At 31.9% G+C, this 20,013-nt stretch overlaps 3 protein-coding genes and 1 non-coding gene across 4 annotated transcripts; 1 reads left to right on the forward strand and 3 right to left on the reverse strand.

Annotated features, from left to right (window-relative positions):
• Positions 1,968–2,925, forward strand: LOC109358432 (60S ribosomal protein L37-3-like). Its single transcript, XM_019602639.1, has 4 exons — positions 1,968–2,085; positions 2,202–2,337; positions 2,436–2,537; positions 2,625–2,925. The coding sequence occupies exons 1-4, from the start codon at positions 2,083–2,085 to the stop codon at positions 2,669–2,671; spliced, it is 288 nt and encodes a 95-aa protein (XP_019458184.1). The 5' UTR covers positions 1,968–2,082; the 3' UTR covers positions 2,672–2,925.
• Positions 5,412–10,725, reverse strand: LOC109358428 (protein disulfide isomerase-like 1-6). The gene is made up of 12 exons (XM_019602635.1): positions 10,016–10,725; positions 8,992–9,121; positions 8,636–8,801; positions 8,139–8,257; positions 7,426–7,506; positions 7,243–7,332; positions 7,074–7,145; positions 6,923–6,991; positions 6,685–6,765; positions 6,148–6,282; positions 5,904–5,960; positions 5,412–5,823 (listed from the first exon to the last, which is right to left on the reverse strand). The coding sequence occupies exons 1-12, from the start codon at positions 10,525–10,527 to the stop codon at positions 5,728–5,730; spliced, it is 1,608 nt and encodes a 535-aa protein (XP_019458180.1). The 5' UTR covers positions 10,528–10,725; the 3' UTR covers positions 5,412–5,727.
• Positions 11,812–14,345, reverse strand: LOC109358429. The gene is made up of 3 exons (XM_019602636.1): positions 13,540–14,345; positions 12,558–12,743; positions 11,812–12,207 (listed from the first exon to the last, which is right to left on the reverse strand). Exons 1-3 carry the CDS (start codon positions 14,002–14,004, stop codon positions 11,926–11,928), a joined length of 933 nt encoding a protein of 310 aa, XP_019458181.1. The 5' UTR covers positions 14,005–14,345; the 3' UTR covers positions 11,812–11,925.
• On the reverse strand, positions 16,390–16,461 carry TRNAM-CAU. Its single transcript has one exon. It is a non-coding gene; the product is annotated as a tRNA-Met (tRNA).

The raw sequence follows: 20,013 nt of genomic DNA on the forward strand, positions 1-20,013 counted from the left end.
AGGTAATAGAAGAAAGCCTATAAGTTTATGAACTTTAGTATCTAAATTATCATAAATATTGTACTGTTTTTGACGACCTGTTGTTTAAAGTGCAGTGGCATTGATTAAGATGCAAAGCTAAAGGTACTAGGTGACTAAAGGATTTAAACAAGAATTTCAGTACTAACTTCATTCTTGTTACACAAATTTGAAACCTAGGACCTTTAAATCAAATAGGCCTTAACCGATTTGTTCATGGGTATATATACATTCTTGTCTCATGAAAATTTGTTTTTGGGACTACACTATTTAATTAAGAGTGTAATACCTATACACTAACTATGTAAAGATGTATACACATGTACTTTATCATCTATCATTTATTTGGATTACTTTATTTGAAAAGATAACAATAATCAAATAATATCAACGATGAATGATGCAATAACAATGTATAAAACTCATACACTTTCAATGCATACATATTTTTCAATTTTACATTTCAAACACTTCTCTATCAATTAATGATATAATTGACTTAATGCACCTAATTTGGAATTTGAGTCCTGAATGTTTAAGCAAGACTTTCTCACTCCCACAAATTAAAGGTGAGGTGTGACTTCCATTTAGTGTAATGTGTGAGATCACCATAACCAGGGTTACTGAACTCTCATGTACACGTATTGCATGTGTTATAAATGCAAATCTCATTCATCATTCATGAGGGTACATGCAGTTGAGATTTGGCAGAGTAGTATTAATTGATAGTGTTGAACAGAACAAATATTTACTATGGTTTATTCACTTACCCAAGATAAAAAAATGAGAGTATAATATTAAACATCCTAATTTATATGCATATTTCTTCTTTCTACTATGCAATTACAGGTTATGAAACATTCTCATGATCAAATTTAACTTCCATGTATTAGAATTCTTTTTGAGAGATGTAAGCACATTTATGTATTGTGTTCTATGATATTTGGTGAGGGTCCTACATGGATGAAATTTGAGATACAAAGTGATGAAAAATGAACTGGAGTATTAAATAAGCTGGTAAAGGAGGGACCCCACGCACATAAACCATGGATAAGGTTTATTCAATTCGAGCTCCAACATTGTCACTTGGGTACTCAGGTTCATATCTAGTTAGATGTTGTTTGAATAATATAAAAGAGGAAAATTAGGATTAGAAAACTAAATATAACACTTCTCAAAAATATAAAATCATTACTATTTTTTTATATGAGAATTAAATTTTATTTTTCTTTAGTGTACTTGTCAACATTTTCATTAAAAAAAGCAGGTGGCACCAGGCCAATCTTTAACACGAAGAACATCAATGCTTAACTACACATAATAATGTTAGTATGTTTGGGAGTTACTACCTTTTCATGGATCCATAATCTGTATTTATATGATTATATTAATATCCAATCATCACTTATGTTATTCCATTTTGTCATCAATATAAAAATGTTTATTTAGTATAAAATATGGAGTTATTATTTACAGTTTAATAAATATACAAATACTCACAATCAAAAGTTAAGGCATTGTTCAATACTATTGATTAATACCGAGTTATTTTTAGTTTTTTCTTCCTAAATAATATAACTTTACTTTTAAATATTTGAGACTTGTCTATATGTATAAGTGCAAGATTTATCACATATAGGTTGTTTAATATCACAATTAACAGTATTTACATTAATGATACATTATCTAACAATACAATAATGTGAGAACAAAAAAACCTTAGACAACATTGTACTTGTTCATCTCGTTTTTTGTACCAATAAGATGTTGGATTAGTAATGTAATATTCCATTAAATCTTAAAAATAATATAAAACGAAGAATAACACTTATTAAGAAGAGACTCATACACTTCAAAAAATATTGTTTTTTGGTCCACCAAAGATTTTTATACGGTTTGTTTTGTAGAAAATGGCCCAATCAAGTTTGGAGTAGCTAAGCCCAAATAGGGTGAGCCCAATAGCATTCGGGTGAAGCTATAAAAGGCACCTTCCACGCCGAAGTAACTTCTTCTGCCACATTGCTCCTTCGTCGTATCAGCTAGGGTTTTGCATCTTCAGCTTCAATGGTACGATCCATTCTCTCAATTCTCTCTCTCTCTCTCTCTCTATATATATATATATGTATATATATATATAGGTTTGTGAAATTGATAATGTGTATGTGTGAATTGAATGAACACAGGGGAAGGGAACAGGGAGTTTCGGTAAGAGGAGAAACAAGACCCACACTCTCTGTGTCAGGTGTGGCCGCCGCAGCTTCCACCTCCAAAAGAGTCGTTGCTCCGCTTGCGCTTACCCTGCCGCCCGCATTCGCAAATGTATATCATTCGTTTCATTGCATACTTATTATTATTAGCTAATAATAATTGTTGTTAGAATTAGGGTTTGTGATGATGAAACTGATTATTGATCACAGATAACTGGAGTGTCAAGGCAATCCGCAGAAAGACCACTGGAACTGGTAGGATGAGGTACTTGCGACACGTACCTCGCCGATTCAAGAGTGGATTCAGAGAAGGTAGTTTACCTTCAAGCATTTTAATTATCACTTGTTTGGTGAATTTAGATCGGTTTTTGTAAATGTTAATATGATGTTTTGAATCAGGTACTGAAGCTGCACCAAGGAAGAAGGGAGCAGCTGCCACTGCCTAAGCTTTTCAGAGATAGATCAATTGTTGTTTTATGGGTATCAAATTAAAGGGTTAGATTGTTTTGTGGTTGGGCACAGTTTTTTCGACATACATTTTTGTTATGCTTGTCCTTTCATTTCCTATATATTATGTAGCTGCTTCGTTATATGTCAGTTTTCATTTCTTGACTGGATTTATATGACACTTATTGGGAATTTGACACAAACCCCTCTTCTCTCATTATTATCTTTTTTAATGATACGTGTGCTTTGAATTGATGAATGATGGGAATTTTATTTTTTGTTGTTTAATAAAAACTTATGTTAATTTGTATTGTGTTAATTTTGAACCTAGCACGGGACATAGATTGTGTGTGCTTCAACATGATTCTCAGTATGCAGTATTATAGTATTTGCTAGCATTTAATTTCATGTTCGATAAATTCATATCAAGTTATACATGTTCTAAACAGCCTTCTGAACTTGTACTTGTTGAGATATTGCAAGCATTTTCAGTGGACAATTTCTTGTTCCATTTTTTGTGTTGTGATCTGGCCTTAAAATATACTCCAGTTTTAACTAGAACGTTGCATGAGTTTCTTTGAAAGACTGGGTTAATCATTACAATGTTGACCTATTTTTGTCCTAAAATATACATAGACTAAGTTGGTCATTACAATGAAAGACTATCTGGATCATTGCTGTATGGCCATGCGCTTAGTGGATATTTGTTTTTGGATGTTATTTTGTTTGGAATTGTCAGTCGTAATTGTTTCTTGAATATAGGTTGAGCCCGTACTGCTTGTGTGATAGTGTAATCATTCAGGTCATATACTGTTTGTGTGAGCCCGTACTGCTTCTTCATTTGCATCGTTCTCTCTTTTTCTACGTTTTTATCTAATTGTGAGATATCTAAAAGTCTTATGTTACCTTGTGCCAAATTTGTCACCAATTTCGCAATTTGAATTCCCGATTTGATCTTCTCAATTTTCCCAAGCAATCATAATATTTGCATGTTATAATAAACATTGGCATTGAATGATAATCATTTATTGAATGGGGAGGTAGTGATTTGGCCTAACAAACAACCATGATAATCATGATATATCATGTACCTGATGAAATTTTTTGTCGATAGGTTGTGGTGACAAACAACCAGAATGATAGCTTAACAAAAAGTAAAAGTATATTAACATATTAACATTCCACCGATTCTTCTTCACCTAGCTGAATTGTGTGTTTCTTGTTGCTCCTTGGAAGAGGATGATTCAGATGATTGGGAATTCAGAAAAATAACGTTTGTTCTTCCTCGGTCAACTCCTGTTGGCAGCCTTGAGTTCTCCCAGCTCCACTATAGCTTTGATATTCGCTGTTTTCAATCCCATATTGTCTATCATTTAATCAAAAATATTACTACTTTTTAACTTCTCTGTTATCAACTAAAGAAATAACTTGACTAACCCAGCATGGATAATTTAATGGAATTGTTCAACTTCACACAATTATGCATAGGTTGTCCCTGACCAATCTTTATTTAGCAAGGTCATGGGTCTAAGTCCTTGTGTCTGTTAAAAACTTTACTTAACCATATTTGGTGCTCAGAAGTTATTACCCGAAAATATAATATACATATAGGGACATACTCATGCTTGGTACTTTCTTCAATATTTTTTAAAAGGTTGAGTAAACTGTGTCCTAATAAATTGAGTAAATCAATTTTAAGAATTCAAATCCATTACTTGTCGAAATGCTAAACAAATTAATTTCCAATACAAGTTTACCTTGATAACTCTAAAATGAAGTCTTCCGATCACTATTCTTGCATTATTCTATTTATTTTCACCACTAGAGGAAGATTAAGTTGGAAGCAGGAACATCATTGGTTGTTTTATTATGTAGGAAATAGTACGCATTATCGGTTGTTTAATACATTTTGGACCCTCTTCTCTTGGAGCTTAGGAATCCCTCCTCAGGTACCTTACTTCCTTCTACATAAGAGGAATGGAGATTTTTAGCGTTTGGTGCACAAACATAACATGATGGAAAAGAAAAAAATAGGATGTTTTGGCGGAACCAAAATGTTGCATTTTTTAGTCTCTTTTTGTACTGTCTTGACATGTCTACCAAACAATTGCTATCTTGGGTTTGATTTAAATTGATCGAGATTTTCCATATGGGTATCAAGTGCTACAGAGTGACATTTTCTGCATGGATTTCAGTGGTGGAATATTAAGTTCTAACCCGGTTTCCTATTCTTTATAGTAAGTATGGATGAATGAGTGAATAAAAATACAAGTACCAAAATCTTGTGATTTACTTTAAATGTTAAATTTCTGTTTGCCTTGTAGCTCTTGACTTTGTAGCTGTATCCACTATTGCTGCTTCATTGGGCAACATTTAGTGGGAAAGCTTATTGGGATATTAGGGAGAGCGTCATTGATCATTTTCATACTGGCTGGCACTGTTTTTGTCACTGCAATATCACTAAGCAAGTGTCATTAGCAGGACTCATGTTTATGCCTTGAAGCTCACATTTTTGCAGGTAGTGTGGATATAGCAAACATGATTATCTAACACTGTTTTGGATTTGGTTCGATTTTGATTCATGCAAAGATGAAATATTTTCTCGTTTCTAAGGTAAAATGATGTCATTTTAATAACGCAGGATTAAGCTTGACACTACTACAAAATGTATGGTGGAAAATGATACAGTGTGCAGTGACAAATAATTTAACACATTTAAGGAAATAAAAGTTGGAGTAGTTCAGCCCATGCTAACAATTAGCTTCTCTCCTTTCAAACAATATTTTGCTTCTCCGGCAAATCAATCAAGAGTTACATTGTTGCAAAAAACAACATGCATATTAACTAGTTCAACAACATCAAATACTTGAACAATAATATCATCACATTCTTTCTTTGCCCACAAAAAGAGTCATTGTATTAACTTCAAGTTTGTATCTTGAAACTATCAGATCTAAATGTAAAAATGTTGACTGATATATTCTTTGATTTCCCCCTCATGTTTTCTTTCCTTCTAGAGGATAGGTGTTTTTCACCCAAAACTTTATACTATTTTCTACAATTCATCTTTGGCAACATGATTCTGGACTTCTAGATGTTTGTTGATGGATGCAGCCAATTCTTTCAAACTAGATTTTGTAGAAAGTTTGATCTGCAAGAATTGGTTTTGTTAATAATCATCATATAAATCATAGTTTTATCACTAGAGATGGGTTGCCAAAAAGTAATTACCGGATTTGCCTTTTCACCTTCTCTGTAAAGTAACAATGTGGGATAGTCATTCACATCCTGAAGTAATAAACAAAGGTAAAAATCCATCTTCAGTAATCATTGAACATAACATTTGATCATATTAGTGATCAATATGAAAAATCCATAGTCCTTAATGAAATACCAAGATTCTAAATTTACAGAAGAGAAATGTTTAACCAATAGTCTTTTCATGGCATAAAGAATAAAAACTGAACACACTTACTTGCAGTTTTGGATGTTCATTAACTGAAGCATCTATCCTTGCAAATATTAGATTGTTTGATCCTTTGTAGTGCTTAGCCAACTTCTCTACTTGCTTGCTTGTGGCCTCACAGTTGATGCACCATGGTGCGAATACCTGTTCGAGTCAAGATTTGTGAGTACAACAAGTCCATCAAGAACCTAGCCAACATGACATTTTCTTTTTTTAGTTAAAAACATGTCTCAAACCTGACCCACTAATATTTGTTTTAGAAAAAATACTCGCTAATAATATTATAGAGCAACAAAGTCTAAAGTCGAATTCTTTGATGCTGCCTAGTTTCTATATTGCCAGAATGTGGACCACATGCATGCCATTGCTTACACCAAGCATATAATTTAAGACATGAAAGAATAAAATGGTCACAAACATGCCTTTCAGATAATGATAACTTCAATGGTGGAGGCAATAATCTCTTTTCCCTACTTTTAGATCAATCTAATGAAGTTTGGATATATGACAAAGTGATGAATAATAGAAAGGATAAACTTTGCAAACCTCCAGAAGCACATTCTCCTTGCTGCTCAGAATTGCGTCATCAAATGTTTTCCCAACAATAACATGGACACTAGCTTCTGTCTGCGATTTCCAATAGCATGGTGGTTAATTGAAAGGACCAAACAAACGCTTATGATTAACAGCACAACTAATGTTCTTGAACTGTCTAAACCTTAAATAGAAGAAACACCATACATGAGCTACAAAGTTTTGTTGGAAAATAACAAATGGAACTCACATTATCTGGTATTGGCTGTGATTTGAAGTAAGGTGACAGGGAACCTTGCACAAGATTATTGCAGAACTCCTGCAAAAGCCATTTTAACATTAATTAGTATCCTTAGTAAGTAATCACTGTAAGCATAATTTCTATAAACAGCAAATAATACTTCAATATTGCTTCGTGTTGGTTGTGACTCCAACAAATATTTTGAGCTCATTCCATTATCAAATGCAGCAACCTATTTGGCAAATCAAGAAATAAATTGCATTAGTTGCCATAATTATCTAATTTATAAATAAAACTGATCAAACATTATTATTAACATGTAAACTGACCACAGTATTTTTTGATTCTTCAAGACCAAGCAACGATAGGAAGGGCTTTGCAAGGTTCTCATCATTGATATCCACATGTATAAACATTATCTGCATTAGGACATAAATATTAGATCAAAAAATTCTACAAACAAGTTGCAGGAAATGGTTTTAAGGCTTCGAATTTAGGCCAGAGCAATCTACCTTAGACTTGAAAGTTCTAGCAACATCTTGAAGTGTATCAAGAAGATTCTTTAAGTCATCAACGTTCGCAAAGACTAAAACCTAAATAACAGCATACTGTTAACCTTGACTGCTATCAAGCTTGAATAGAAACATAAATGAATAAAAGTAACAAGAAACAGTTCATACAGCATAATTTGAGTTAAAGATAGTATGCATTAGCCATGTACAAAAGTCATCCAGTATTATTGAAGTTTAACTACTCCCATTTGACCAATTGTGGCTTAGTTTCCAGAAACTACCAAAAAGTATAAATGTAGTTTACTCTTAGTATGCCCATGAGTACCAATAATTCAAAATCATCAGATTGAAGTGTAAGAAATACAACTCAACAAGTTCTGAAAAAGGAACTCATTTCCTAACCAAACCGCTCACATCATTTTCAGTTAACAATTATCAAGCATCCTGGAGCGGAGCCACATAAGAGTGGATGGTTTTGATGTGATCAAAGACTTGCTAGGATGAGTACCATGTCAATCCTTATTGAGTTTATCCTTTTCCATATGTGCCTAGAATGCTTTTACTTTTATTGGAATTAAGATGATAGATTTTTGTAGTATCTAAGTGTACTGAAGATCGGGTCATCTTATATATTCCAGTAAAAGACAGAAAGGGATGAGAACTGCACACAAAAAAGAATAACAAATTTTAGATTTAATTGGAAATAATGGTACCTGAAGCTTGACGGGGCTGGAGTAAACTTTGATAGCATTCATTTCGGTCAGTTCTGTAACTAATGGAAACTTGTTGTAGCCTAAAAACTCTAGTATTTCATTTGTTACGAAAGCTCCATCTGCATAAACAGGACAATTTACATCGTCACAGTAAGCCCTGACCATTTAATGTTATTTTTTGGGAGGAAAGGTGAAAATAGTAAGACAAAATATTCATGTTAAAGTGCTCTACACATAAAAAAGCCTACAATTGCATTACATCAGATTTAACTGATAAAAAAAGTAGAGCTAATAATTGTATATATTACCTGCCTCAAGTTAACACAAAAGACAGGAGATTCAAGTTTTTTCTCTTTGCATGTCTTTAATTTGCAACAAACAATGCACTAACATCTACAACTGCTTTAAGAAATACCAGTATGTGTTGTACTTTTATCTTTTGATGTAAAACACTACAACAAAGTGAACACATGGATAGAAAGCAAGTAAAGACTCACCATATGTAGTGTATCTTTCTGGCTCGCCCTTAACAAGTCCAAGAAAACGATCAGTAATTTTGATATCTGGATAAAGAACTTGGGCAACCTCAAACTTGCTCACTTCAACAAACTGGATTTCATTATCAGATTTTGCAGCTCTCACAAATTCTTCATACTCTTGACCCTGAGATATTTTAATAAAAATATAATACCACAACACCAAATACAGAACTAATGTAATTTTTTAATTCATTTTTTCTTTAAATAGAATACTTTTGTCAACAAGTTATAACTTATTAGCAAAAGAGTTGCAGCGCTGCAATTAGCATATCTAATCTAATAGCGCTTCGAAATTGATTCCAGCGTTCTATTACCTCAAATTTATCAAACAAACCAATGACAAAGGTATGATGCTTTTTGAGAAATTCATCTGCCTCAGTCACTGAACTTATCCGAATAACAGGTGTTCCAGTCTTTTTTCTTGCCCAGAGAACTAGATCATGCCTGAAAACATCATGTGAACATATCAATAACTTGACATTTCAAGTTAAGCAATTTAGTTGACCAACTATTCAATAGTGATCTATGCATTGAGAACACTATTTTCAATAATATGAGCATATCTATTCCGAACTGGTGATAGCACTCCACATTAAAGATATTCTACATAACATAAACCAAAAGAAAACCAAGCTTACATATTCCCAGCAGAAACCATTGTAAAAAGTGTTGAATTTAGAGCACAAAATCACAAAAACATACAATTCCCAAGCCCTTTCCTAGTAGGCAACATGGATCAAAGGGCATCATACTATTATACAGTAAATCATGTCTATATGCAAACCATTCACACCTCAATCATTCTTAATAGTTTCACTATAGTTTTTCTTTGGCTCTCCTACCTCTAGCGATTGAGCTACCCTCCATTTGATCCTACTCTCCTTCATGTCTGCAACTCTACAATAATGTTCTATCATTAATCACCCATGTAGGTTCTACAGATCCTCTCCTGACATTACCTAAACCACCTAAACTGAGATTCTACCATATTAAGTGTTGCCCCAATTTTCTCTCTAATGCATTAATCTCAAATCCTATCTTGTCCAGAGTGTCCATTCATTCATAAACCAAGAGGAACATCAAACATATATTTCAAGCAAAAATCATTGCTTAAAATGTAGAATTCAGAGTAAAAATCACACATACACATATCTAGCACAAAAGTGATTGCTGAAAATGATTTTGTCAGAAAGGTTTCTATGAGAAACTAAAACTAAATTGTTCTAGCAGTGATTGTTTTAGTTGGAAGAACCAACCCTAAAATAAAATGCACATAAAAAAATGAGCAAAAAAATGCTTGACGAACTAAATTAGAGTGAAAAAGTGAGGTCATCATACGCAGTGAAACCACCAGAGTACTGTTGTGAGGTACCATTAACAAATAGAAGCAAAGTGGGAAACCCTTTGATCCCAAGAACTGAAGCTGATTTGGGATACCTATCAGCATCAATCTTAGCCATCAAAAGAGGGGTACCCAATTCCTTCAATAAACTTGCAGCTTCTGCAAATTGAGGCATAAGTTCTGCACTCCTTGCACACCAAGGTGCATACCCAAGAACCAGAACAAACTCATTCCCATTAATAACCCTCTCTGTGTTATCATTGTTGAGCTCAATAACGATTCTTTGTGCTTTTGTTAAAACCTCTGCTTCTGATAACTTCACATCACCACCACTCACTTTGGGTTCTAGTTCTAATTCATCGTCCACTGCTAACAGTTCCTCAATGCCATCCAAATCATCGTTGTCTGAGACAACCTCGGAACCATATGAAACATAGTTAAAGGTGAATAGTAACAAAAGGGTGAGAGTCAAATAGGTGAATTTCAAAGTGGGTTTTGTGGGAAACATGGTTTACTAGAAGTGATGTGAAATGAAGATCTGGGGTAGAATAAATAATGGGGTTAGTGAAAAGTTTGTGAATTTATGGAAGATCTTGTTGTTGGTGGCACAAAAATGGAGATCGATGTGAAATCAGGACTGAAAAGTGTGTAAGTTGAACTTAGAAAGGAATGTTCTAGAAACTATTAACAAGCCGAAATTTAATGTTCCCCATGTTAACGAGATTTAAGGAAACTAATTGGCTGCTATAGTTGACCAATATTTAAGAGAAAAATATTATCTCAATGAATTAATAGGTACATATATGTTTTTTCAAGTTTTTTAAATTTACTTTTCGTCTAGTCATTAATCTATCATCTATTATATCTAATGATTTAGATCTATTCACTAATTAAAACCATAATTTTAAAATAATTAAAGGTATTAATGTATTATAGAAGTTGTATTTCCTTATATTTTTTTTGAAATATTTATCTTTTCATATCCTAACTCATGTTTAAGAATAACAATAAACCATTAACAATAATATTTCATTCCTAATCAACAAATGTACATCCATTTCCACTTAAAGAAGAATCCAACATAAGGGGGAGAGTTTTTATTTCTGAACTAATGTAAAAAAGAAAAAAAATGTATGATAGAAAGAAAGTAAATAAGGAAAAAAAATAAATAGTAAAAATTATGAGCCTTTGTATTTTATTTGGTATTATAGAAATTTGATAAAATGAATTAAAAAGTTGTCAAATCATTACAATTTAAAATTTCAGGAAATTAGTGAAGATATGAAAGCATTACTAACTTGCCATATACATAAATATCTCATATTGCAATGTTGTTATTCAAAACAAAACTCAATATAGAACACTGAAAATCCTCTATGAAGCCATCACTTACGGATCCAAGATTATATATGTATTCAACAAATAGAAGAAGATGAAATTTATTCAAAATCCATAATACCAACACAAGTACAAAGTGTAAGACACAATGCATTAACAAGTAACAACCTTTGTGGTTTGATTAAGATCCCTTTATCTAGTACAGTGATATAATATGAGTTTGGAATTCACATAGCTATATACTATATCATAATGATTTTAAACTCAAATTAGTTTGATACCGGTGCATTGAGTTTCTATTTTTATTATTTGTTTCATACTACTATGGGTTGAAATGTTAAATTCAATTTAATATATTCACATATCTAGAAAGGTTTGGTAATTTTGACTTGATGAATAACATGATTCCAGTTAACATTTCTCATCTGCACAGATAAACTATACAAAAGGATTCAGTGGCACAAATTGTATATATAGGAAGGACAATGTTATTACAATTTGCAGTCACAATCACAAACCATATATTATACAATTTTATTACAAAATGAACTCATAAAATGAATATGTATCAATCATATGTGCATGAATTCTTCTTGAACTTAATAGGCTTTGATTCAGAAGAGTTCATAATCAAGGGACATGTGATTTCCTTACTATGCTTTGTCCTAACCAATTTACCAACTACATTTCCTCTTGAACGAATTTGAAACTTCAATGTAAGTGGTACTTCAACATCACCAGTTTGGGATAATGTTATGCTGGAACCAGCCCCATACAAGGGAACCTTATTACCTTCCACATTCACTGATACAATTCTGTGACTTTTTCTTGGCTGATGGTATTTCTTCAGCTGCAAGAAACCAAGTGGATAAGATGTTACTTGAATGCCAAGACAATACTTCAAAACAATGTTACTTAATTGTAGATAATTTTTCAATGTCCCTATTTTATGTTAACGAACATCATCTACGGAAAAGGCTGATACAGATAAAAATACAGATACGACACAATACAAATACTGGTATGAAATCCATTTTCATGTTTTCGTGGTTCATAGCCAATAGGAGATTATTTCATTCTCTAATTTAGAAGTCCTAGGTTCAAGTCCATGGTTACAGTGAGTCAAAATTGGTTTAGTCCATGGTTGGTGGAGTTAGTTGTTGTCTAGCATAAGAAAAGTAGTTATGAAAGAGTTCTTACCTCACCAGTTGCAACACTAATGTCTGAGAAGACAAGATTGATGGGTGTGGAGTGAACATGGATGCCGAAAAATGTAGCCGGGTTATAAATGTTCATTCTTAAAGAAACATTCACTGTCATCATTTTTGTAATGACACCTGAGAAGTCTGATCCCTCTCCAACATAGAGATTTTGTACTGTTAAACTCTGCATTAATCACATGTCAAGCAGTGAAAGTTAATTTGCAAAAGTAGCTTCTAACTAGACAGTAATTAGAAACAAACAATATATAATCTGAGAAATCATTACAGGATTCGTTTAATCCTATCATTTGTCTCGTGAGATACCTTGAATTACAGCAATAGTTTATGAATTCAGGATACACTGGCATAAATTCCAGGCCAGAAAGTTAAGTATATTAGAAACTATGCTAGTATGAGTAAATTATGCATATGCAAATACAATATTGTAATATAAGGCCATGCACATTTTCTAAGTGAATCTTTATGTTGATCATTTTCCATGTACTCAAATAGTTCATTAAAGTAACTTTGTAGACGTTTAGATTGAAACTCCATTTCTCTCATGGTGAAGCTTACAATTACTAATGCAGAACCATCTAAATTCATGCATAAGAGATATAGTTAGAGAAAATGCAAGACCTGATCAAGTTATAATCAAAGTGTCAACAAATTCTGAATTAGCCATACTATCATCTTGATGACTTTATCATAATTATGGTTCACTAAGAATAGTCACAATTTTTTATTCGAGTATAGTTACATAATTCTCTCACTAACGCTACCAGCAGTGAATCAATTCTCGTGTATCTATCGCATCCGATGTGGTACTTCATACTGTAAAGATAGTTTTATAATTATATGCCAGAAGATGGCTACAGAGAATTTGATAACTATTATCATGTGTCAGTAACTGGACTTATTTTTGCTTCTGAACAAAAACAGAATAGAGAAAAGTAGCATTCCAAAACAAAATTGCTTACCTTGACAGTAACTTCAGTTTTATAAGGCCTGCTAGCACCCCAAATAATAAAGCAAAACACAGTGAAAAGGACCACAAAAGTGAACACAGCAATCAATGCTTGAAAACGCCTAGTATAACCCTTATCATATTCACCATAAGACCCTTCTTCTAGAATTACATCACACTCAGGCCACCCTTTTTCATTCCTTTTTTTACCACCTTTCCTTCCTGAAGAAGACCTGAAAATCCCAGAAAACCTGCTTGCAGAAGAGTTCCTAGAGTGCCTTCCAAAAGAAGGGTGTGAAGGAGACTCCATAGGGCTATTTGATATTGGAGTTGCATGCATTGAAGATAACTTGTCTCCATCATGAGAGTCCCTTGAAGGGCTTTGAACATAGTACACAGGGCGCTTTGGAGATCTTGAAGGTGAAGAAGGTGCCAAGCTTGTAATATCTGATTCAGATTTTGCTGACTGCATCATCATTACTTGTTATTTAGAAGCCTTGGTTTTCACCAGATATATAGTGTATTCAATTTAGATAATTCAGCAATACACTGAAAATCATTGATATATAGAGGACAATGTTGAGAACTTGTGCTCCTGAATTCATGAGGTAGATGATGGATATAATACTCTATGTATGTATTAGGAAAATGAAATGGAACACCAACAAGTTTGAAAGTAATAAAAATGGGAAAAAGATGATGGTATATTACAATAAATATATGTTAAGAAAGGACACACAGCTCAGCTATGTGTCACACTGTCACTATGAGAAAGTGGATGGAGTGAGAGTGAAAGTGAGTAAGAGAGTTGCATGTTTCTCCAATGACCAATGAAGTCTCAAACCCTTATGTTTTGAAGGGTAAACTTATTCCTCATCTTAGGTATTAATGGTAGGAAAATCTAATTGTTTGAATAAACGAGTAAATCAAATTCATTAGATATCTATAAAATTAATGGCTAAGATGGAAAATAAATTTAAAAAACTTAATTCCCACTTATAACTAAATTAAATATATGATAATAATATTGAAAGGAAATCATAGGTGAAATCATTCAGAATGATTTGAAAATTAATATTGTGTCAATAATTATTATTTATGATATATTAGTATAGTATGATTCGATGTAACCAACTCTACCTAGTATAATAAAGACTTTACTGATCTTAAATAATATGAAAATGTTTGGAATAAGGGGCTGCTAGTGGCAGCATACCACACTAATTGGAAAAAAAGTTGGGTGGGTTTGGGAGGAAGTGTCGGCAGCTTTGTTTTTATTATAAGTTTGGAAGTGTTGAAATATAAGAACAAGTGTTTAATTTTGTTGTCCTTTGTGGGGGATGAGGATTTAAGAGATGCTAGTGCTAGAACCTTGAATTATATGTGTTTCACAAACTACCTAATTTTATTCATTCTGGGTCCTCTGTCTTGGCCTATGTCGTCACTGTCTTTAATTGGCTATCGTTTTAGCTGCATTTTTTTAATTTTTGTGTTATGTCATATGTGGTAGAATATGTCAAACATATTTTCTAATATCTATTTTTTTGTATATTAAAATTGTTTAAGATTGATTGTTTTATTATAGGTAATCATATTAGAATTAGTTATATTTTGCATGTAATTATATTGGATAAGCCTCATATATTTGGCCTATAATATGGGGAATCTTTTGTACATTTTTTTATATATAATAATGAACCTTTTTATAGTTATGATATACCAAAAGACATGCATGCCATGAAGTACAGGAATTTTCATCGGGCCAGTAAAACATAGTGTCTAAATTTCGGAATAATTCGTAAGTCTAAAATTATAGAAAAATCTAAATTTTAAATTAAGGTATACTTTATAGTATATATGTTAAGACCAATAATGTGAATATAAATATATTATCATGTTAACTTCAAACCAAGACGGATAAGTATGACAGACAGGCTATGGAACAATGAACACCCCACTAAGTTTTTTGTTGGGTTATTTGATTTATAATAACAAAAACTGTACAAAATAGCCAGAGAAGCAGGAGAGTAATAAACAAACGCAACAACTTAGGGATAGATATCTATTCTTCTATTCTATTAATAAAGGGAAAACACAAAATAACCATCCATCATGGGTGTAATTTGTATTTTCCTATTTTGCCTTTAATATCTTTTTATTTATACCAAAAAACCATATAATATTATTTTCTTATTTTATCTTTATTATCTTCTTATTTTAAAAATGTATTTAAAAAATTGAATATTAGACCAATCGAATAAATTCAACCGTAAATTTAGCACAAAAAAATTATATTTGAATTTATAAAATACAAACTATACATTACAAACGATAAGAAAGCGGGTTGACAGACACGACAATGCATGTCAACACGCTAGTATATATAATGACAAAACATGACAAATGACAAAAAAAAATGTTAAGATTAAATGTATAAAATGACAACAACTCAATTAGTTTTTCTGGATTTGATAATAATGTTGTAATGTTTGTAAGGCTTTAATATGAGAGCTTGCTTTTTATGCCTTTATTTGTGCATGTTAGGAGCATTAAGTTATGTTTCAAAAGCAATTATTTGGGACATTGCGTGCCATGTTTTGTGATTATTAGCAACAACAAAAATTATTCTAAAACGGTATTGATATGGGAGATCTTTATCATGTAGTAGGAAAATAATAGCAATTTTGTTTTGGAGACATCTTTGTTTTTCTGAGTGAATAAATGCTTATCATTCTAGATCCTTCTCAGAATTTTGTTTGGGCTGAAGAACTTTCATTTTCTGAGTTTGCCTGGTCTATAATTAATTGGACCATGTGTAATAAAAATTCAAAGTAAAAAAAGTTTAACGGAAGCCACTCTTTAATATCAGAGCCAGGTTTCGATCCTGGGACCTGTGGGTTATGGGCCCACCACGCTTCCGCTGCGCCACTCTGATTTGATGTTGAAGTATGGCAAATGTTACAATGTATCCATTTATATTTCCCGACAGGGTTACATATTTACACATCAGCTAAGGGAATCTAATCATAGAAAAATACTTACATGAATATGTATGCATGTATGAACAACCACTAAAATCTTAACAATACACTAAACATTTAATTTTAATTTAGTCATTAATGATAGTACAAAACATATAAGTGTACTTGTTTCCAAATATGATCACTTATAACTCTTGGCAAGTTTTTTTCTCATTGCACTTACACAGATAATGATAGGATATGGTTCTGGATTAATATATTTCTTCAATTCACATGGACAAACTATTCAAATTACTAATTAAATAATGTCTATTATTAAATAAATGTTTAGTGGATTGCAAGGTCCATGCTGATGTAGCCCGGAGTTTAAATTAATTGATATGGAACCATAACAACACATCAAAGTTTCAGATAACTATTTCTTTATATGAATATATTATCACTTTTTTTGCCAACAACATTTCATTTTCACCATTATTTAGTATCTTGCATTTTTAACAGTTAGTAACTGGCATGTATACAAAATTTTAAAATTGGTGCTATGTCATACTCTGCTTACACAAATGGTGTGTCACAAAGTATGTAAATTATAATTTACCCTATTATTATAATCAACCCATTTTAATTTTATTTCACTTCAGACACTGCATGTTTTATATTTTATTGATAAGACTCTTTTTCGGACTCCTTAGGTGTCACTTGTTATACAATTCATTCTACTTTTATTTTATTTCAACTATTTTCAGTACCTATTAATTTTAAATATTTTTTATATTTTTGGTTACTCTTTCGATAAATGTTATTTTGACAGCAAAGTAATGACATATTTAAATATTTTATTAGATGATTTAGAGATATCAAATAAAAGTGAATAAGACATTGAAATAATTTATTTATTTTTATAAAATGCAGGATGTTAAGTTATATTATATAATATCTATCCTATTCATGAGTGCATGATAGTTACCATGACAACGGAAAAGCATAAACAGAATAAGATGATGCAGGATGTTAAGTATATACTGTCTTGTTTGGTACATAATTTAAAATATTGTACTTGATTTGATATATTTTGAAAAATTAATCTCCAATAATATCATAATCAAAAGAGAATAAGATGATTATGATAAATAAGGATTATATTTAAAAAAGAATGTATAATTACTTATTGATTTTCTAAAAATGGAAGAATGGAGTTAGAATAAGGGAAATCTAAAAGTGGTAGCAAGCAAAAATAGATAGAGACAGAAACGTTGGAGTATGTGCCATCTTTCTCTGGCCACAGTGATTTCCTTCCACTTGGACTGGAATCCTTTTTTCTTTCCCTATCTCATCTCATGAAGTTTTTTGTTTTTTTCTTCTTACTTTTTAAACCCATGCCTCAATATATAAACTATATAAAGTAATAGTAAATCATGATATAAATATGGAAAAATTAGGAATATACTATCACACATTCAATATAAGTTTTAAAATATTTATGGAAGTAAAGTAACTTTTAAGAGACTCATGAGTGACATCCACGATTTTAGAATGTCGTAGACCAACAATATGATTTTCCTAGGAACTTGTGCATTGCAGACACGAAATCCTTCCACCATGTCACACATCATGAAAGTCGTGGACTACGGATATGATTTCTATGCAAATCTCGTACATATACGACATGAGATCTATGTCATGTACACGAGATCCAAACACCATATATATACCCTCCACCTCCACTCCAAATCACACCGAAGAAAAAAGAAAAACTAAGAAATATTTGTAGAGTGATTTATTATATAAGAAGAGTAATTCTCAATTATCTAAAAAGATTCCTGATATAAGAAGAATTATTATACAAAGTAATTAAGAAGAGTAATCCATATCCTACTATTTTTCATACATCACTCTATATATATCAAAATTCAAAGCATATTAATATTTTGATACCGAAAAAAATAGTACTGAAATATAACTACTTAAAAAATGTATGTGTAGCATTATTAAACTTGGAAGCCTTTCTAGGTTGTTCTATGTGGAGGGCTTTGGGTTCAAAAGTAAATAGAGATATATCTGATACACATGTATCATATCTACTAGTAGATAAGGGACAAGTGCAAGTGATAAAAAATACAGCACAAGAGTGAGAAAGATCAGAAAAAGATGTTGGAAGGTAAAGGTTTGATAGTAGATACTGACATGCCAGTTAAGATGCAGATCCAAGCCATGGCATCTGCTTATAAAGCTCTAGATCTCTTTGATGTTGTTGATTGCAAATCCATTGCAGCCCACATAAAAAAGGTAACATTTTTTCATCTTTTTATAATTACATAACATAAAGAAAGAGTAGTTTCTAAGTTGGTATCAGTTAACTAAAGTTATTACCAAATATGGTTTCTATGAGTGGCAGGAGTTTGACACAAAATATGGTTGTGGGTGGCAATGTGTGGTGGGTTCAAATTTTGGGTGTTTTTTCACTCACTCAAAGGGAACTTTCATATACTTTACCTTGGAGACTCTCAATTTCCTTGTCTTCAAAGGGGCTGCTTAAATGTGCACATGTTTTTTCTTTATCTTCTTTTCTTTCCTACATTCCTGTTTCAGAAGGAAAACAATTATTGATGTTTATGGGGGGAAGAAGAACAAGGATAAGTTGAGATTAAAAATAAGCTAGCAACTGCTGAGATCACGTGGTCTTGTGATTTTTTTTCAAGTCATTTTGTGATTCGGTTTTGAAGTTGTTCTGTAGTGTTCTTTTTGTAGATATAATGATGATGATGAAATGATTAATATTTAGTTTTCACTATTTTATATATGATGATGGTTGGGTTTATTCAAGTGTGAAGTCCCACATTGGATATGTGGTGAGGAGTGAAAGAGTTTATAAGAAGGAAAGGCCCATGAAATTAATGCCTTAAGGTTTTGGTTCAAGACATAGTGTCTTACTTGTGACTCTTCACTCTTCTAATGCTAGGCAATGTGATTCATATGTAGATTTTCTTATTTTTCTCTTTTGCCTATGCTTTATGCTTTGAGGAGAGGTTCCTTATCTGAATCTCCGGATATTCTTCGTTGTTTTTCCAACTCCTAATCTAATTAAAACTTTAGACACTTAGTTTTAATTATAATGAGCTAAACATAAGACATTTGTAATTAATTTGTATATATGAATAAAAAATTTAAATTTTTTATTTCAACATTAATAATCTTACCATCATCTAATATTACTCCTTAAATTATAATATATTTCTGATTTTATGAGCATATTATTCACATGTATATAATTTGATAAAGTTTATGATTTCACAGCAACAATCACAGCTTGCCTTACTTAAGTTACAACTTCTGCAGTTAAAAATAATTGAACTAATCTATAATAATAACTTAAATGATTTAGATTTTATGTATTATTGCTCATTGGATTGTGTGTTTACTATTTCTATCATCCGTTTTACTTCCTCTGTTAAGTGTTGAGGATTCTTTAGCCTTAATTTTGTGTGCATATTTTTGCATGCATGCAT

Source organism: Lupinus angustifolius, chromosome LG10, assembly GCF_001865875.1.
Source record: "Lupinus angustifolius cultivar Tanjil chromosome LG10, LupAngTanjil_v1.0, whole genome shotgun sequence".
NCBI classification, from domain to species: Eukaryota; Viridiplantae; Streptophyta; class Magnoliopsida; order Fabales; family Fabaceae; genus Lupinus; species Lupinus angustifolius.

What these genes read in the sequence shown, in the direction of transcription:
- LOC109358432 (XM_019602639.1), top strand. An exon ending in TGCCGCCCGCATTCGCAAAT is followed by an intron (nt 2,338 to 2,435) that starts GTATATCATTCG and finishes TATTGATCACAG; the next exon opens with ATAACTGGAGTGTCAAGGCA. An exon ending in CAAGAGTGGATTCAGAGAAG is followed by an intron (nt 2,538 to 2,624) that starts GTAGTTTACCTT and finishes GTTTTGAATCAG; the next exon opens with GTACTGAAGCTGCACCAAGG.
- LOC109358428 (XM_019602635.1), bottom strand. Translation starts at nt 10,527, where the DNA reads ATGTTTCCCACAAAACCCACTTTGAAATTCACCTATTTGACTCTCACC. An exon ending in CTAGAACTTTCAAGTCTAAG is followed by an intron (nt 7,333 to 7,425) that starts GTAGATTGCTCT and finishes GTCCTAATGCAG; the next exon opens with ATAATGTTTATACATGTGGA. An exon ending in ATGAACATCCAAAACTGCAA is followed by an intron (nt 5,961 to 6,147) that starts GTAAGTGTGTTC and finishes TTATTACTTCAG; the next exon opens with GATGTGAATGACTATCCCAC.
- LOC109358429 (XM_019602636.1), bottom strand. Translation starts at nt 14,004, where the DNA reads ATGATGATGCAGTCAGCAAAATCTGAATCAGATATTACAAGCTTGGCA. An exon ending in AAACTGAAGTTACTGTCAAG is followed by an intron (nt 12,744 to 13,539) that starts GTAAGCAATTTT and finishes TGATTAATGCAG; the next exon opens with AGTTTAACAGTACAAAATCT. An exon ending in TTAGTGTTGCAACTGGTGAG is followed by an intron (nt 12,208 to 12,557) that starts GTAAGAACTCTT and finishes GGTTTCTTGCAG; the next exon opens with CTGAAGAAATACCATCAGCC.